Consider the following 19,240-nt stretch of genomic DNA (forward strand, 5'->3'; position numbering starts at 1 on the left):
GCACTGCAAAAACAATTGCAAGTTATCTCTTTATGATGATCTTTATATGATGTGCAAAAAGTCTTTCCAACAACAAAAAAATATTTATCTTCTGATTTTGTTTTTTTAAAGGAAACTGAAGAACCACTCTCACATTTACAGAGGATGAGCTGTTGTTGGGTACCACCAAAAATAGCCAACATTTACTGTGCAGAACACAAATCATCTTGATCTGAATACTCTGACTGAATGACTGAACACTGACCCTCATCAACTGTTCAAAGGATGGTCAGGATTAATAGCTTAAATGAAGGAATAAACACAAATCTTCTCTTCTTTTCCTACATGACAAAAGCAGGAGTTTGCAAATCTCCATGAAACAATCTTAAATCTCCTGAATGACAGTCCCAAGCTCTGGCCAGGGACTCATTTCTGAAGCTTGGCACGCTGGAATGCTCTGATAGATGCAGGCAATGGGAAACTGCCTTTGGCTGAGGCTTCTGCCATCTTTAAAGTATGTCCAAGGTTCCTGGCAGTTTAACTCTTCCTGAAGATAATAAATCTCTTGTGAGACAGGAAGGCTGAACAATCACATACTTCAAGACTAGCTCAATCTGTATAGTTCCAAGAACAACTTCCAGTGCAGGTGATAGCAAGCATATGATAAGCAAAGTTCCAGGAGGAGCTCTGTTGAAAAAACAGAATTATGGGAAACAGACTGAACTGCTCATTTTATGGACATAGCTCTATTCCAGCACTCAGGCAGTAAAACTAAAATGAACTCCCTCAAAGTTAAAAATGCCCAACAGAACTCAAAAGGCAAGGTAATTATTTTGGCTTGACAGAGGGAGAGGACAGGTCACTTGTTCCCACAGAGAATATCTCACCTTGCTGACATCAAATGGAAACACATCTTTCAGTTAATCTGGGTTTTTTTCCCAAAGCTACATTTTCTGTGCAACAGATTTATAACCCTGGCCAAGCCTGTACCACTCTGGGCTAAATAAAAAGCCCGAAGTCCATAAGAAATGTAGCAGCACATGCCCCACCAGCCTCTCCTGTGGTGTCACAGCTCCCCCCACGGGATCAGGCAGCTCAGCCATTCACATTCCCGGCACTGACCCTCTGCCCACACCCCTGTCAATGCAGTTCCTCGGGATCTCAGCTGTGACATCTGCTGATCAAGACTTGTCCTGTGTGCAGGGACACAGGGAGGCACGATGGCACCCATGGCATAAAGGCAGCTTCTCTCTTTCCACCTTTTCTTAGGAAAATGGAAGCAAACACCAGCCAGCAATTGAAGGTGTTAGCTCCCACAGGAGAGAATAATTCCATGATAGATGAACACCTGAATGACAGAGTCTGTGCTGTGTGGGTGACAAAGGGGACATTTGCAACCCCAGCTGCCTTTGTCCTGGCTCCCGCCCCCCGGGTAAGGACCCACCCACTCTCATCCAACACAACACAGCTCTGGCATAAAAACAAAACTGAAAACTCCAGCAGGAACATTAAAGATGTATTTATTGTCAAACAGTAGCACATCAAAATAAGCAGGCAAATGTCATAGTAACTAACCAAATACAGGGGAATGCCTTGTGAATTTACTGGATTTTCATTTCTGACATCTTTAGAAAATGTATTTTTTTATTTGGCTGACAGGAAACCACAAAGCACAAATGTAATTGGAGCAATCAGACACATATGGGGACAATAATTATAGGCAAAATAAACTGGTTGAAAACAGATCTGTTTACTGTATTTCTAACCACCTCATACTTTTATTCTTCATTATTTGAGGGTTTGAGCTTTCTTTTTTTTTCCTTATCTTGGCAGTCCCAAGATTTTTAGGTTTTGGTACTGTAGGGACCAGTTTCTAAATGTTTATTATCTGGGCTGGCAATAGTGGCTTATTCCACTGAGAGGATAAACAATTCACTTCAACAAAGTTTGATGTTACAGAGAAATGACTTCTGTTTCTCATAATTACACAAATTGGGGAAGCAAGTTTTTTCATGAAACAAATTATGAAATTGCTTGTTTATTTAGTATTAGTCAAGCATACTCTTATTTCGGAGTTATGAAAATTACAGTTTTCTTCATTATAGCCAGTCAAACCATAAGGTACAAAGCTTGAAGTTAACAGCATAAGTACAGCTCTTTGAAGAAAATGAAAAAGCCCCACATCCCCAAAAAACAGTTTAGTTACTTCATAAAGGCAATAGCATGGGATTAACCCATTGCCTGTGGAAGAGCAGCACTCTTGTGAAATTCTTCAACAGAACACATGAAAGTTTGAGGAAAACAACAGAAATTTGTGTACATTTAGGAGCAGGAGAATACAGAAAACACTCTTAAGGTGAGCTGTTCCAATTAAGCACCTTTATTGCAAACAAATGTTGGAAGACAACCTTGGTCCTTGACAAAAATACATCTTCTCGTTATTTATAGTCCCTGAGCCCTTTGCCACCAAGTTGGGAAAGGTGCATTGAATGTACCTTCAAATAAGTCCTTCAAATTACATTCTGACAAAATACATCAGACTCAAGTGAATCATCTTCAAGGACAACCTTAGCTGGGTGATGTCATCAGCAATTAAAATTCCAAAGTTGATAGCATGCCTCCAGTAATTGTTTTCTACATTATATCCAAGTACCTCCCTTCATAACTGAATTTATGCTAAAAAATTGCTGAAACACAACCTTTGGCTTCACAAAGCACAGGCCAGGTGGATTTCATTTGGGAATCCACACTGCTGTAAATGATTTTGTTCTCCCACACAGCCTAAGAAAAATGTGGACAACAGCAGTAAGTCACACCCACTGAGAACATTGTCTTTTTCTAATCACCCAATGCCATAAATTTATTGTGTAATTCTACATTCCCTTTGTCAGTAGAGAAGGTATTAGAACCACTACATCCTGGTTAAGTGTAGGGTTATTTATCCCATGAGGACACAAGCAGTTATGACAAATGCATTTACTTTAGACAGTGTTGGTTATAGAGTCAAAGGACACCCAAAAATGACAATACACATCTGTAACTTGGAATGTGTGAGATGCTTTCCACCAGGCTCTCACTGCTGATGCTCTTACTGAGAGATGTGATATTGTAGCTTAGGTTTATTAGGATTGTGTTCAATCAGCCAGTCAGCAAGCCAAATCTGTGAACAAAAAACACAAAACCCAAACGCTTTCAGCTTTCTCTTGCTTTCTATTAAGTTCATAGCAGAATATTATAAAAGCATTATTATACATAAAAGCATTATTTGAAAGCTCTGCTACAGATACTCTCCTACTGTGCTGCAAAATTCAGTCCTTTAAGAAGGAAATGGACATGCAGATGACCTGTTTTTAAAAAATGTTCTGTTAAATCTTCCCAGCCTATACTGCTTATGCACCATGACCTTTAGAAGACAACTTGTCCTGGCAATGTTTATCTTTGTGAAAGTATAAGACCATTTGAGCCATAGTTCAAATAATTCAGCCAGCTCTGTTTTGGAATGCTGCTGCAGTATATGCATGAAACTGCTTAATGAAATGTTACTGCTGACAACACAGAGATACTTCATCCAGTAATCATTCATTAAGAGTGCCAGCCTTCTGCACTGAACCACCTTACAGTACCTAAAACCCAAACATGGTTGCATTTTGAAATTCATCTTTTAAGTTTTCCAGCATTGTACTTAAATGAGAATGTGGGAGTCAGGAATGCCTTGGGTCCTAATTCCATCTGCCAGTCTGGGGCTGGCCTTAGGCAAATTAACCTTTTGCCTCGATTTCTCCACTTGTAAAGCAAAGTTTTTAACACATCCTTATTTACTTCACCAGGCTGTTGATGAGTGGTTTCTGGAATGCTGAGAACAGCAAACTTCATACCACACTGTGAAGAGCTGACAGAACAGCAGACAGGCAAGGTAAGCAACGCTCTGCTTTTACTACCACGAGTAAAAGGTTTGCAAAGGGAGAGCCAAGCAGAGCACTAGGACAGGTAAAGCAACAACAGCTCAGTACTAAGAACCCAAGACAGAAATGGAAAACAAACAAAATAGCCCAAAACACAAAACCTCCTAGGAAAACTACTTTGGAAAAAAAGAAATCCTCAAATCATTTGAACCAAATTAATTTATCCTGTATTGCTTAAGGAACTGGTTGAGAAAACCTCTGCTGACAGCAAGTATTTCTGAGTGCACAGACACCTTCTGATGCCATCTGCAAAAGGAGAGGAAAGAAGAAAAGGATACAGGAAAAAAAGCATTCCAACAGTCTCCCTGTAAGCCAACTAGCAGAAAACAAACTGAAAAGCAATAGGCAATATCTATTTCTGAAGCTGTATCAAATCAACACTATTTTCCTTCTGTTACAAGGTCACAGACATTATGGACAACAAAGAAGGTGCAAATAAAATGTTTTTAGCAAAGCTGCTGACACTGCTTCATACAGCTTTCTTACAAGCAAGGAAGGAAAGCACTGTCTCGATGAAGTTACTGTTAGATACCTCATAATTGACTAGAAAATTATGCTAAGAATGCAGATTAACTGGAAGCCAAAACAATGAGTTAGAAAGATGGGACATGCAACAACAACAAAAAAAAAAAATCAGTATTTAATACAGTAAAGAGAAGACTGAAGGGAAAGAAAATGAGAATACTCTTCAAATATGCAATAGGTTGCTTAAAAAAATGATATTACATTGTCTCCAATGTCTTTTGGGGATAGTAAAAGGAAAAAAAGGTAATGGGCTTAAAATTGGAGCCAGGAGATTTGGGCTATCTTTTAGTGAAAGCTTTTAACAAGTATAATTAAGCACTGAAACAGATTGCCTGGGGAGACTGTAGATTCTCCATCATTTGGAGTGCTAAACCACAGGCCAGACACACATTTGTTAGGTTAGGAATAGATAGAATTGGTTTGGCCTTTGGGCAAAGGAATGGACTTCATCTCTGTTTTCTAGATTTCTATGGTAACAAGGCCAGACATACAGATAAAGTAAACAGGTTACAAAGCTGGAACAATCAAAGTACATTAAACATGGCCTTATGTATATCACATAGTTCATAGGAACATCCCAAGTGATTTTTAAGGCTTTTTTTTCTGAAAAATATCCTTTAGAAAAATGCAATGTTGACTATAAATGTGATAATGATGTAAAATCATTACATCAGTTGCTGTACAACTGCCAGCAACTTGCACAGATTAATTATCTGCATGCTTAAATAACTACTGGTGTGAATGACTGGAGCTTTAACAAAAATACATTAACCACATTTTTCCAGATGTAAGAAAACTGTTTTTGTTTAGGGACTTAAAACACACTCTTGTGTCATCTCTAACAAACAAACCAACTTACTGAAACCACATATTAGAGTATCTCATCAGCTGAGAGCTAAAACAGCACAGCTCTTCACCAGCAGAGCAGCTCTGCTATGAACAGGGAGTTACTGAGAGCAAGTGAGTGCACCCAGAGCTGGACCCTGCACGTACCATGGGGTCTGCTGGCTTCTCTCTGCACAGGGCAGTGAGCCCTGCCAGCAGCGTGGGCTTCACATACAGGTTCAGGTAATCCCGAGCCCTCTGTCCAGTGGGAAGTGGCTCCAAGATTGCTGCAGGGAGGAAGCACAGCTGTTAGAAAGCAGCCTCTGGAGTGATGAAACACAACATCCTTTCAAAGGCTGTTTGTATGTCAGCTGCTCTTTTCCTTAGTAAGGTAATAATAGATCATGGGTGTTATAGCTTCTCCCACAACACACTGCAAGGAAACTCCCTAAACTTCTTTACTATGTCCCTGAGGTAACTGTACTAATTATAGTCTATTGTGAAAAGGGAGGAAGTCAGATCATCTGGGGAAAACCTGAATCCTTGAAGATGCATTTGGGGCAGAAGACAAACTGTATATCCCATGTTTAGAACTTTCTTCTTCTAGTGTGAAGCTGGTTTCTGAAGACCCTAAAAATGTCACCTTTAGTCTTGCTCTGTTTGTCAGGGTGAGAAGAGACATGGTTTACACAATGGGTAAGGTTTGTAAGGAACTGCAACATATCTTATTAAATTCACTGATACAGCTGACAGAAAGTATCAGTAGACACCTTTTTCTAGCAGTTTCACGTGCATCTTTCTGTCAAAGAGCAAATCCTGTCACAGTACAAACCAGAGATCCTCTTGCAGCCTTTCCAGGTTCTAAAGCCCTTTTCTCTGGCACTTCACTTTGGAATTGCACTGTCATGTGAGCATGCAGCTGCTTTTGAATAGTAATTACTCAGCCTGAATCCAAGAAAAGAGTCAGTTTTCTCAAGTCAACCAAGGCTGACTGTGCCAGAAACACTTGCTGGAGTGCAATAGCTTCCCATTTCTTCTCATTTACCAGCTTTGACTGCTCCAGTTCCCAGAGCAGAGTTTGAAAAGTGGAAGCAATCTCTGTAAATACACTGGCTCTTCAGACAGATTTTTGGTAAGCCTTTCATAGCAGAAAATGTCAGTTTATACATAAAGAGACCCACAATCCTGCAAAGCAAACAAACCCAGCCTCTCCTAAATCAGCTGTATCTGGAGTCAGGGCAGGACAGGGAAGAGCTCCAACCCCCCAGGAATGGCACTGAACCAACTGCACCATTTTACCTTCTGGAAATATGAACCGAATTTCCTTCTCTGCTGAGGAGATGCTGACACTGCCGTGGAGCCCATTCCTCAGCTCATCAGTGCCATAGAGTGCTCTTAAGCTGAAAACAAGGGAGATAACTGCTTGGAGGGCAACTGCAATCCCTTCCAAGCCTCTGCAGCCTGAGAGCACAGAAAAGCAAGAGTTATGGACTAATTAACAAGACATTGGCTTGCTTTTGTTTTAAACATAAGAAGTAGCTACCTAAAATTTAATATTCATACACTCAGAATTCCCTATAAAATAGGTGAAATTTGCATACTGAAAAACAACAGTGAAAAGCTGTTGCAGAAAACTGAAGTGATAAGAAGCCTGTGTCTGTACTGTACAAACAAATACATTTTAAAAAATGAATTCTGGTCTCAATCCAAAGAATGACAAAATAATCCTAGTGACTTGCCCAAGGCCAGTCAGTGAGTTACCTGTGAGGGTGAGTTATCCTAGCTCTTAGGCTGTTGGATGGTCCAAGCAATTCCTTCCAGTATGAGACTGCACAATTTCTAGCAAGAACCATAGCAACTATAGGACCAGAACTCATATAAGCTGTTAAATTAGGAAAAAACATTTTTCCAAATTGTTCTGCATAGAAGTTGCTACATTGCTCTGGGCTTAACTGGAGCTTCCGTTTCTATAAAGTGTAGAAGAAAAAAAAAAGAATTAAACTTGCTTGCTACATTGAAACAGGTTAGAGCATTAAAGGCAGCATACAGTCCTCTCCTGCAGTCATATCTTCAAGTGCAGAACACAGAGTAACTTCTGAAATTCCTCTGATTAACCAGATATGATCCTCTTCTAGATAGAGAGTAACAAAGAGAAGTTTTCCAAGTTAATTAAGGAAAGAGCCCATTTGAGTAAGATGTGATTTTAGCCCAGGCAAACTACAGCCATTGTAGCTGCCAGATGACAGAGCACTGTACAGAAAAAGTGAAGAGCATTACAAGGGCAGGATTTTATTACTCAGCTGCTACAGCATAATGTTCTACTTTTAAAGAAGTTTCTCTCCAGCCCACACTGTTAATTATGCAATTGTTCTATTTTTCATTCAGTGCTCTGTGACTCTCCCAATAGCTGCCTAGCCTGCAGGTGGCCAGGATCAGGACAACTTTGGGAACTTATCAGAAACCACAGTCAACAAAAAAAATTTAAAGTGGGTTCTTTGAGCTCAAACTTGTACAACACAAGAGTTCCATATACTCAGAGTCCTAATAATTTTGGTGTCAAAAGTCACTGCAGACATCAGAAGACTCTACTAACATATTGCAATTAGATAAATAAAAAATCTATTTTGTTTCATTTTCTGATGAGCAGGGGGGCTGCAGACCAGGGAGAATCCTCATTAACTCTTCTGGAGTAGCTCCAAGAGATCCAAAAATAAATAAATACAAATAATAAATGCACATAAATAAAACAGCCAGAGAGGTTAGGGAGGAAGTGAAAGAAACGAAACAAACCAAAACCAAACCAAACCAAGCCAAGACTTTGCGGGGAGGAGGAGGAGGGGCCCCTGCCGCCCACAGGTGCGAGGGAGCAGCGCCCCCCAGCGGCCGCCCGGCCAGGCATATTTTAATATTCATAAGCTCATTTCAATATTCATAAAATCTATTTACCGTAAAAACAATGGAAACAAAAAATTAGCTAGGCTGCAACTGGCCAACTATCGAATCCAATTAATTATCTAATATCCACTTGCACACTGCACAAAATCTTGCAAGATCTGAATGATATACTCTCCAAAGAGTTGCTCCAAAGCTCACACATCTGTTCCATATGATTGCTACATCTGAGTTTATTAATAAAGCCTGTGTTTTCCTGTGGTCAGCAATACAGATGGTCTTCTCTGTTCCATCCCATGCACCAAAAAGCATCTCCTTACAGAATCTGGCAGCAATGTTTAATGACATGAAGAACATTAATCGATTTTTGGACACACAAGCTTTTAGTTACTGGCTTGATTGCTAGAAGTTAAATATTTTCCTGACTTATAAACTACAGCTATTTTCTTTGGAGCACAGACTGTTACCTGAAGGATGTGGAATCCTGATCGGAGAATGACATCCTCTATTTCTTCTTCTTTATCAATGATATCTGGTTTGATGATAGCCAGAGTTCTTTCCACATAAATCTGAGGATCAGGCATTAAGACCTCCATCCTGGCTTCTAAGTTAGAATTCACTTGCCCCTTTTGTACTGCAACAAAACCAGCACATGACATTTGGAATTTGTCTACTGCAGTCACCTATGGTGACACTCACCATGTACTCCAGGAACAGAAAGGGTCACACCCACCTCACAAAATCCATGAGATGTTCTCTGGACAAGTTAGCACTCTGTAGTTCACATTCCCATTTTCAGTGCAGTGGCATTTTGTGGAAGAGAAGGCCAAAATTTAATTTTGTTATTCACTAAGTTGGACAATGTATGAGGATTGTATATCACACACCCTGATGTGGGCTCCCTGTGCTCCCACACCCTCCATCCACCATGGGCTCCTTCAAACCCCAGATCTGTATCCTCACACATGAGGTCTGTGGGTGGGACTAATGACTTGGAGCTGGTTCACCGTAGGCCTCGGGGTAACTTCTCAATGGTTATTTAATTCCTATATTCATGGGCTCCAGACAAAGTGCTGGTTTTCTGACTGAGCAGATGCACTGGCAAGCTGAGAGCACAGAATTGTGTTGTGAGTGGTGGAACCAGTGAGGGGGCTTCTGACAGACCTGTGTGTCCATTTGTAACCCTTTCATCACGGGACCCCAAAGACCATCCAGTTCCACAGACACCTTCCAGGGACAGACACCTTCCACCATCCCAGATTGCTCCAAACCCCATCCAACCTGGCCTTGAACACCTCCACGGATGCAGCAGCCACAGCTTCACTGGACAACGTGTGTCAGGGCCTCATCACCCTTAAAGAACCGCTCCCCAGAATCCCATCTAACCCTGCCCTCTGTCAGTGGGAAGCCAATCCCCCTTTTCCTGCCTCTCCCTCTCCTGGTCCCAAGTCCCTCTCCATCTCTTTTGGAGCCCCTTTAGGCACTGGGACAGGTTCGAAGGCCTCCATAGAACCTTCTCTTCTCCAGGCTAAACACCCTCAGCTCTCTTAACCTTTTAGAGAGAATTGGGAGCGGAGGTTCTGCGGGGGATCCTGACAGAGCCTCAGAGAACTGCACACAATGGCACCTGCAGCCCTTCCCTCGCCCGCTGCCCGCCGTGTCCCCACGCTCCCGGGCTCTCTCCATCCGCCCTGCACCAGACCCAGGCACGCAGACCCTGCCTGGCTGCTCCCTGCTGCAAAGTCCGCTTGTAACCCCCAAATCCACCTGCCTTGGGGCCCAGCCCGGCTTTGCTATCCCGGTTGTTATCCCGGCCTCCGGGACTCCGCCGGACCCGCCGCCGTTGCCGGGCGATGACGGGGCCGGCCCCGGGCACAAGATGGCGCCCGCGGGCCTCGGCGGGACGGGACGAAGATGGCGGCCGGGAGCGGTGCGGTGATGGCGGCGGAGGCGGAGCGCGCCTCAGGGCCCGGGATCGCCGCGGGCTCGGCGCGCACAACGGGAGACCGTGGCTGCCCCGGGATGGGCTCCGCGTGTGCTGCGGGAATAAAGGGCGGAGTGCCGTGATCTGCGGGGCTCATCTCAAAAACCTCATTCCTCCCTGACAATAACAGCTTTATGTCGGTTTCACCTCACGCTCAGAACTGCTGAGGGAGCCACGCGCTCACAGCAAACGCTCGTGAAGCGCCGTAGCGCGATTTATTGGCGGGGAAAGAATAAAGGAAAAGCCAGCAGCCGTTCCAGGTCATTTACCAGCGCTTGTGGGGAGGGCTCCTGCGGACGCGCCTCAGCAGCGGCGGCGGGCGGGAGCTCCCTCACAGCCCGAGCGCTGCCCCGAGCCACAGCTCTAATGGTGGCTCTCGGCGCTGCGAGCCAATTAAAGCGGCTCCCCGCGCCACTTCACGGTTAAGGGGCAAAAAAGGTGCAACGAATAGGAAACCTTTACTGTTTTGTGCATTAAACCATCGTGAGCTGGGCTTTAAGCAGAGCTGGGGATTCGCATTCTCTGGGGATTTTCCCCAAATTTTACCGCGCCGTGGTGCCAATGCGTTTGCTGCCTACACATTCCCAATTTCCCTGGCCCTCTGGGGCTGTCCACGGGCAGGAATTGCTTGTGCAGCATCCACTGTCCACCCACCATGACCCGTAGTGCCCCGGTGTCACCTCCCGTGCTTGTTTACCGGCGCTCCCGGTGGAGCCGGGCCAGCTGGCCCCGCGCTATCGGGGCGTGGGTGGGGAACGGCCCCGATAACTGCGGGCGCTGCCAACGCCGCCCTGCTCCTCGCTCTCCCCGGGCCTCGTCCCCTCTCCTCACCGTGTGCTCACTAAACTCTGCGATCCCAGGTGCTGGAACACCCGGGGCTCGCGGCTGAGTTCAGCCAAAACTGCACTCAGACCCTTGAGGTGACACTGACAAAAGGACAGAGAGAAAACACAGGTGTGCAGGCGTTAAATTTTAATGGTATCAGACTCAAAAAGGTAAAGGAGGAAAGACAAAGAGTCCCCTAGGATTTGGAGCCAGAGGTGCTGACACTATGTGCCCTGGTTAGGTGAGGAAATAGAGAATTTACAGCAAAAGCTGGTTTTAGTGTAAGAAAAACCCATTTTGCCTTGATCTTTTTCATGAGTAATGTGAATAATATAAATATAGAAGCAAGAAATAAAAATATGCAGGTATTTCCTTGAAATATATTTAAAAACCGAAGACTGACATTGTTATTCATAACCTTAAAAAATAAGGGCTCCAAGTGCACAAGACAAATTCAGATACAGGCTTTCCTTCACCAACATGGGCACATGGCATTTGTTTCTTTAACCCTATCCAACATTTCATTTGAAGACATTGTAAACACTGCAACTTCACAGAGATAACAGATAAACATGTTTTATTTTTTAACAAATCCTGATAGAAAGAGTCCACCAGTTTTTTAGTTCAGAGTTAATTCACCAACTCATTTCTTTTCAAAGTCAATGAGCACAAGTCTGACAGCCCTTGCTTAAATTTAGCAGTTCAAAGGCTTCCTCTGCCCGCATGAACACTTCAGAATTATTATTACATAAGAAATATTGAATTTAATATCTGTGTTTCCCTGTGAACGTGAATCTCTTGCAGTTTCTTTATTGTGTAATTTTTTTTCCAGGCACCCAGGACACGAATCCCAGAGCACCTCACAGGGCAGCCCGAGGCTCGGTTTGGGAGCAGGGCCCGCGCAGCTCCTGCCCACCCCGGCTCCCCAGGCTGTGTCACAATTCCTCCCCTCGCTGTTTCCAGAAGCATTTCTGGAGGGCGGGGATGGTCTAATTTTAGTTCGGGAGAATCCTCCTCTCTCCAATGAGCGAGCGGCTGCATCTGGAGCTGCAGCCAATTACCCGTGTTTCCTCCTGCTGCACTTCCCACGATGGTTTAATAATGCAGAAGCACAAATTTAAAGTGGCCCCACACGTTAAGAGAAAATGACATTATGTGCTCCCTAACAAAGCTGCTCAACAGTAGTAGAATCTCCAAGGTTTCTCTAAAGCCTTGGATTCCATAAACCTGACCTTAAAACAATGTGTTAATATAATTCTGTTTATTGTCTTTACAGAGCTTGAAATAATATTTCTGATAACTAAAAGGCTGGTCTGAAGCACCTTCCATGACCTCTGTAGGCCAGAGATATGCTTTTAGGAAAAGAAACAAAACAAAAATTATAATTACAATGCAGTGAACCACTGTGGTTCTGAACACTTCTCAGGGCACAGCCTGGCTGCTGTATCTTATCTGTTAAGCGGTTTAACAAGCCTTAGTTGCCTCACTTATTTTTAGCTGGCATGGAATATACTACCAAAAGATTGTGGCTGCAGGTGCATTTACATACCAGCAACACCAGATAAGTAACAATTTAAGAAAAAATATTACTTCAGAGCTTTGCCCTCTGATAGTGCAAGAAGGTGCAAAAACTAATGTCTTGCAGACTGTTAAAAAGGAAGGAAAGAAACGATGAAAATAAGAGAAGAAAAGCTAAAGGAGTAATACCAACTAGTAAAACTGATTCAAAATGAAGCTTGCTTGCATTTTGTTGTTAAGTAGAGAAAAATGTGTTTGCTCCAGCAGCAATGTTCTAACTATACACTTGCCACACATAAAACTTTCATCCACCATGGGCTCTCTTTATTTCTTTTCATGATGAACTGTCATACCTACCCACAGCAGCAGCTTACCTTCACTGCTTGCTCCACCCATGCATGCTCTTGCAGTGCAGGAAATCCTGTGATCAAGGCAACTTCCTCTCCCACATGCCTGCTCTCCTCCATTTCTGCCTTCTCACAACTAAACAATTCTCCCTCTGCTGCTCATCTGCACCCTTGTAATCCCAGGGAGCTTTTCATTGCTGCTGCTTAACCCTTGTCAAGCCTTCCTGTCTGTTTTCCTCTACTTGTTATCTCGCCATTTTCTGTAAAGATAAAAGTGATAAAATATTCTCTTCATGCTTCCTCTGTCTACAAGTCTCTAAGTGGCAGTAACAAAAAGCTTATCAACATGTCTTCTGTAACTCCATCACTTGCCCTGATAACTTCACCCCATTTCAATTCCTGATCTTCCCAACACTCATTCCTTCATTTGTTCACAGCTTTAGTCATTCAGTCTGCTCTGATTCCTGGCACCCACAGAGATATGCTTGTCTCTTTTATCATTAAAAAAAAAAAGAAGAAGGGAAAAAATGTGCCTTTGGTGTAAGTGCCTCTTGTCACCTGACAGGTTCTTCCAATCGCATCTCTGTCTCTTGCTGGGTTCTACCCTAAATCCCCATCAAACTTGGTTTTGCTTCCTCTTATCTGAAAGCTTCTCAATCCATCTTAAAACCAATCTCTTGTTTGCCCTTCAGTCACATTTAGCATCTCTAGCTCATGTCTCAGCTTAGTTTTTGCAGTTTTTCTCACTTTCCTCCAGTCACTGTTTCAGCTTGGCTTGTCAGTCCCTTCTTCCCTCGTGTTTCCTTTTTCTGCAGGAGCATTGGTGAGCACTGTCCTTGATTCCGCTCCCTTCCCTCAAGCTCACAGCTCAACACCCCATTGTACCTTTTGTTTCACTCTGTAAAGACATCTCCTGTTTCCTGCAGCCCTACAACTGAATCCCACTACTGCCCTTTCAGATAAACACCTTCCTGCTTTATCCCACCTTGTGGCACAGGATGAGCTCCTGTTGAACACCTGTAGAGGTTGGGGATGACAACTTATTTCCTATAAAGCTCCTCCTCCTCTGTATACAGACATTCTGTATAAATACTGCATCTAGTATCAGGCTTTCACCTAAAGTTTAGAGCAGAAACACTTGTGTGCGTTTGCTGCTTCATTGTTCTACACAATGTTTAAAATAATGCTTGCTTGGATTGTCCCTGAGGCCACCAAGCTCAGAGGCAAGTAGTCACTGTGATCCTACCACAATGAAGAAATGGATGTATTAATAAACCAATAAAAATCTTTTATCTAACAAATTAAAAGAGGCAATTGGTTAAATAATGCTTTTTAAAAGATGTATTGTCAATTCCTACTTAAAGACATCTTCTATTAATCTTAATTCCATGTAGCATAAGGAATCCTTTTTGCCATACTGATTTTGACCCATTACATTCAGTCCCATCATTAAAATATATGGGAATACTTGCATAGTTGTTATTATTATTAATAAAATGCATTTACTTATGATATGCATAAAGACTAACTCAGAAGTTTCCTATAACATGGTGTTTGGTGTAGAGTAGGCAGTCTGTGACCTGAGATACAATCAACTTAGATAAGACAGGCATAGGATGTGGGAAACAGAGAAATTACACCAAGTTTTAAGGCAGTGGATGATATGTTGTTTCTCTCTCTTTTTTTTTCTTTTTTAGAAGAGAAGCTAGAAAAATCAACAGAAGGGAAATAATGAGGAAGTGGAGAGGATGACCAAGAAAAAGGAGGTAATGAAGATAGGTATGGGACAAAACTTGTATGAACAGACAGCAAGGGCAGGGCTTGGCATAAACTGCAAGTCTGATAGAACAGCAGAATTAGACCCAAGATCAGAAGGCCCATATGCAAGTAAAATTCAGTGGAATTTCAGTTAACACCATGAGTAAACACAGCAATTACAGGATTAAAAAATGGCAAACAATGATAGTTTTTTTTTTCTCAGCAGTAAATGTGTCATATAGGGAGAATTACCACCCAAGAAGGTATGTGTGTACTTTTCTTTGATTAACCACAGGCTTTGAGTGGGGAGTGAAAAGCAAGACCAAAACCCAAGTCACAGCCCAGAGGAATTCTTTAAAATTACCTGTGGCATGATGGGGCCTGGTGAGACAAAAAAATAATCACAATGACCCATATTCTCAAATTTCTCAGTCCTTGGAGTCTAGATGCATAAAGAATGACAGTTGGTTGGGCCTGTCTCAGTTCTCAAACCACGCTGCTTAGGCAGTCTACAACCACATGGTTATCCTGCTCTTGGACATGGGACTCCAAAGGTTTAATCAAACAGCCATTAACATGGGACAACTGGGAATCCCAGAGAGCCCTGCCAGCTGGGGCCTGCTGGAATTGGAATTGCCAGGGTGGGAGACTGAGAGGGACCTGACCAGGAGAAATGGGGATTTGGAAATGAGCAAGGCTTTGAAGAAAGCACTGTCAGAAACAGAAAAACACTTAACTAAGTGCCAGTGGTAGGGAAGGATGAGACAGGTTCAGCAAAGCAAAAAAGAGAACTGGAGAAATAAAAAGAGAAGAGAAAGCAAAGGGAAAAGTATGTAGAAGTCCTAATGAGATGACAGTCATTCACGTTCTTAGCAAGACTGGGTGAAATACAAAGCAGATGTTATGGGCAGTGAATCTTGCAAGAAAATTAAGTTATAAATCTGTAATCCAGAGCACTCAGGTTATGTCCATCAGCTGACCCTCTCAGACCCATGCCAAGTGCTGCAAGTTTCATTTTAGTCTCAGGTTCTGGTCTGTAAACTTGTAACTTCAGCACAGATGCATTTCTGCAGTCATCTGGCACAGCTTCATGCACAAAAGCTGCAAAAAGAAGGTGGGCAGGGAACCAGGGCAGTGGCATTCACCACTTCAGCCCTGCAGCCTCAGCGTGGCCTTGGCTCCCTGTGCCTTAAACAAAGGTGTGGTATTTCCCCACTAGGCAGGCTATCAGCACAGGCTGAGGGAATGCACGGAGCTGACAGACAGATGGTTCTAATCACAAACCACATCTCTTTGGTACAGACCTGAGGGGTTTAAAATCTAAGCCAAAGCTGCTTGAAAAATCACAAGAAGCCCCCTTGCTGGATGTGGGGTAAGCTCCTCTGACATGGTATAAATTATGGTATCTTATAAAAAAATATTTGCTTCTAACATTCTATTAAAAGTTCAATAGAAGGAAACTATATAAAAATATGTTCTCATAAAGATGAGGATCTCTATCAGGCAACATCTACAACCTGTCCTGAGGACATTACAACTTTCAAGTGTACTGGCCCTGCTCTACTATCTTTACTATCCTGACTTAATTGTGGTTGAGAGTTTGTGTATAGCATATCCTACCCTGTCAGTAGCCTATGCTGAGACAGGCATCCTTGAAGATGAATTCTGACCTACTGTTTTAGGATAAAAATTGTTCTAAAAGCAGCTCAGCTGAAGAACAGTTCGTGAGCCAGACCAGATCACTTAAAATGTTTCTCCAGTGTTTCAATTCACAAGTGGCTGTGGGCACTCCGGAGTTTTAAGAGCAGATTAAATTGAGCCACAAGCCATACTTGACAGAGGGTGGAGCATTAACGTGTGCACTCATTACTGCAGTAAGTTAGGTAATAATTGTTACTTTTTGCCCACAAGCAAAGGGCTTAACTTTCAGTTTTATTTACAGATGTGTAAGCTTTACCTGTGTATCTAGAAGGCAAAATCTGCCCCTTTGGCATGGACAAACAGGACTTTATGAACTGTATACCATAAAATAAAGTCTGGTTACAGGGAGTAGTTGTCTTCTGGACTCCTCACCCACATCTCAGCCAATAAGGCTGACATATCCTTGGGCAAAAGGAATTAAGGCCCGGGCACGTGCTCAGCGCTCCAGCCCCGAGTTATGTAATATCCAAAGCTAAGTTTAAAAACAACAAACTCTGGCCCCGCTCGGTTGCAAAACCAGCGGAGCTGGAATCATTAAGCAAACCTCTGGTCCTGGAGTAACTGACTCAGTGCCCGTAACACACCTCGGGCTGGAGCAGGGCGGCACTCGGAGCACAGCACAGCCCAGCGCTCCGGCCGTAGCCGGACCCTCCATGCGGAACCGCGGGCCCGCTCCGCCGCGGCCCAACCCGCAGCGTGCTGGGAGCGCGGCCCCAATCCCGATCGCTGGGCCCGATCCCCGGCCCCGCCGGCAACTCCCGGTCGCGCCTCGCCCGCGTGGCCCCACCCACCGCAGCAGGGTAGCCAGCAGCGAGAGCAAAATCCTCTGAGTGACAGGCAGCCATGTCCAATCAGGATGCGCCTTGTTGCGGTGTGGCGCAGGCTCCGGCGGTATAAAGGCGGCCACGCGTCGCGGGCGCGGGCCTGAGTACGTGTCTGAGGGGGAGGCGGCGGTGGCGCCGGTGCGGAGCAGCCGCGGGGAGCGGGATCGGCTCCAGCGCCAGTGCCGGGGCGGTTTTAATTAGACTTTGGTCAGCCCGGGTTTTATCGGGAGCGGATTTTAAAAGTGAGTACGAGCGGAATGGCGGCGGCGGGAAGGGGGAGGGGTGTGAGCGGACCGGATCAGACCGGCCCGGCCGGGGAGGAGCCGCCGCGCTGACCCGCGCTCGTCTCTCGCAGGCGTCTCTCGTCCCTCTGCCTCTGCGGACGGGGCACCATGTCGGAAGCGGAGCAGCAGCTGGCGGCCGGCGCCACCCAGAACGGGCACGAAGCGGCCGAGAGCGCCGGGGAGCAGCAGGCCGAGACCGGCGCGGCCGCTGCGGCGGCGGGAGCGGCAGGAGCAGCGGGAGCGGCGGCGGCGGCGGGAGCCGGCCCAGCGGCGGGAACAGCGGGCACGGCCGCCAGCCAGAATGGGGCCGAGGGCGATCAGATCAACGCCAGCAAGAACGAGGAGGACGCGGGGTAAGCGCGGGCGCCATGTGCGGAGCGCCGGGCCCGGCGCGGCCCTGCGGCGGCAGCGCCCCCAGCCCCGCTCGGGCCGGCGGGAAGGGCGGCGGGAGCGGCCCCGCCGAGCCGGGGCCCTGCAGCACCAGCGCTTCCTTTGTTCTGGCGCTGCCTTTTGTTGGCGCCATGTGGCGGCTGGGGGAGGGGCGCCGAGCGGGGCTGTTGCCGTCTCACGCTGTAAAATGGAAGGGGATTTACCTCTCCCGCGTTTTCTTCATCCTTTCCCTCTTTAGCGAAAGGGGCGGATGGAAGGAGTTGCTTTCTGTTGGGGGAGGGGGGCTGGCTCAAACTTTGCGGGGATCGCGTGGTCCATCGCTGTTGGCGTCGATGTGATTTTGAATGTTTTGTGTAAAGCACATAAAAAATAATCCTGGCCTTGGAAGGCAGCGTTGATAACCTAAGTATTTTTTAAGGGAAGTAAAAGGAAAACCAGCACGATTGCGATAATGCGCGGTGTGTTTAAATCGGTAAGAGCTATTTTGGTGTGCTACTTTGCAGCATTGTCAGAAAATGCCTTAAGTCTTGGAAGGGATTTCTGGAGGAGTCAGTGTAGTTTCGCTGTGCTTTGGTGGTGGAATCCTTGTGTATACGAGAGGAATCTCTTTCCTATCATACTTGGTCTGTTCATAAACACGCATAAATGACACGAACGTTACCTGACTATTTCTCAAGCAGTTCTTTGTTATTCAGGCTACCCCGTGTATTTAATTGGAACTCCCTTTGTTACCGCTGAGCTCTGAACCAGAGGGTCAGATCCCTTAGGTTAAACAGAGCTCTGAAGCCAGTGTTATAGATTTTTGACTATAAAGGAACCAATAACACTTGCACAAGCTTCCCACGAGCTGGGGCCGGATGTACTCTTTGCAGACACTAGAAGGATTGCGAACCAGGCCTTTTAGCTCTGTACGAATTTTTCTTTAATGTTTCTAGTATTTCGTGCTGAAAAAAGGGTGATGTATTTTCCTTTCATGAACAGGAGGTGACAAGCTTCAGACCCAAATCGGTATGAAATGAAACTTCTTAGAAAATCACTTATTCAGAGGGATTGACGTACGTGAAAAATGTAGTGCTGCCCAAGGCACTGATTTTACAGTGTTTTGTTATGTACTAAAATAAGCTTCAGTTTAGCTGCACAAATACACTCAAGAGGGAAAAATGACTGCGTGTTAAGGGTGCAGTTGTCCAGTTTGTGACCTCTAAAGGAAAAGCCAAATACCGGGGTTTTGGTCTCAGTTTCAAAGGTTCAAAAGTTTTAACTGCAGTGTTATTTAAATTAGGTATCGGTTTTTCCAGTTACAAAACAAAGCACTGCAAATTGCAAAGTGTAACCCATAGTGCTGTGGTGAGAGGTGAGTTTAGCATGTGGCAATGCCATAAAGCAGCCAAAGCTGCCTCCAGACAAATTCCTGTCATCTCCCATC

The 19,240-nt window shown here is 44.7% G+C and overlaps 2 protein-coding genes across 11 annotated transcripts in view; one reads left to right on the plus strand and one right to left on the minus strand.

The window, feature by feature from the left end:
- Positions 1-1,483: 1,483 nt before the first annotated feature.
- NME5 (NME/NM23 family member 5) lies at positions 1,484-10,561 on the minus strand. The gene is made up of 7 exons (XM_071443292.1): positions 10,437-10,561; positions 8,917-10,221; positions 8,651-8,817; positions 7,053-7,258; positions 6,591-6,691; positions 5,460-5,578; positions 1,484-3,139 (listed from the first exon to the last, which is right to left on the minus strand). Exons 3-7 carry the CDS (start codon positions 8,777-8,779, stop codon positions 3,068-3,070), a joined length of 627 nt encoding a protein of 208 aa, XP_071299393.1. The 5' UTR covers positions 8,780-8,817; positions 8,917-10,221; positions 10,437-10,561; the 3' UTR covers positions 1,484-3,067.
- A 6,661-nt stretch (positions 10,562-17,222) lies between these two features.
- The window catches only part of HNRNPAB (heterogeneous nuclear ribonucleoprotein A/B), a 28,924-nt gene continuing 26,906 nt past the window's right edge, over positions 17,223-19,240 (plus strand). For all 10 annotated transcript variants that reach the window (XM_071443286.1, XM_071443282.1, XM_071443288.1 and 7 more), the window contains exons 1-2: positions 17,223-17,382; positions 17,496-17,777. In XM_071443286.1, coding sequence (XP_071299387.1) covers positions 17,533-17,777 — 245 coding nt within the window. In that variant the 5' untranslated portion in view covers positions 17,223-17,382; positions 17,496-17,532. The remainder of the gene's footprint in view (positions 17,383-17,495; positions 17,778-19,240) is intronic.

The sequence above is a fragment of the Agelaius tricolor genome, unplaced genomic scaffold, assembly GCF_023055355.1.
Source record: "Agelaius tricolor isolate 1412-34295 unplaced genomic scaffold, bAgeTri1.0.p SCAF_18, whole genome shotgun sequence".
Taxonomy (NCBI): Eukaryota; Metazoa; Chordata; class Aves; order Passeriformes; family Icteridae; genus Agelaius; species Agelaius tricolor.

What these genes read in the sequence shown, in the direction of transcription:
- NME5 (XM_071443292.1), bottom strand. Translation starts at nt 8,779, where the DNA reads ATGGAGGTCTTAATGCCTGATCCTCAGATTTATGTGGAAAGAACTCTG. An exon ending in AGGATAACTCACCCTCACAG is followed by an intron (nt 6,692 to 7,052) that starts GTAACTCACTGA and finishes CCTTGTTTTCAG; the next exon opens with CTTAAGAGCACTCTATGGCA. An exon ending in TCGGTTCATATTTCCAGAAG is followed by an intron (nt 5,579 to 6,590) that starts GTAAAATGGTGC and finishes TCCTCCCTGCAG; the next exon opens with CAATCTTGGAGCCACTTCCC.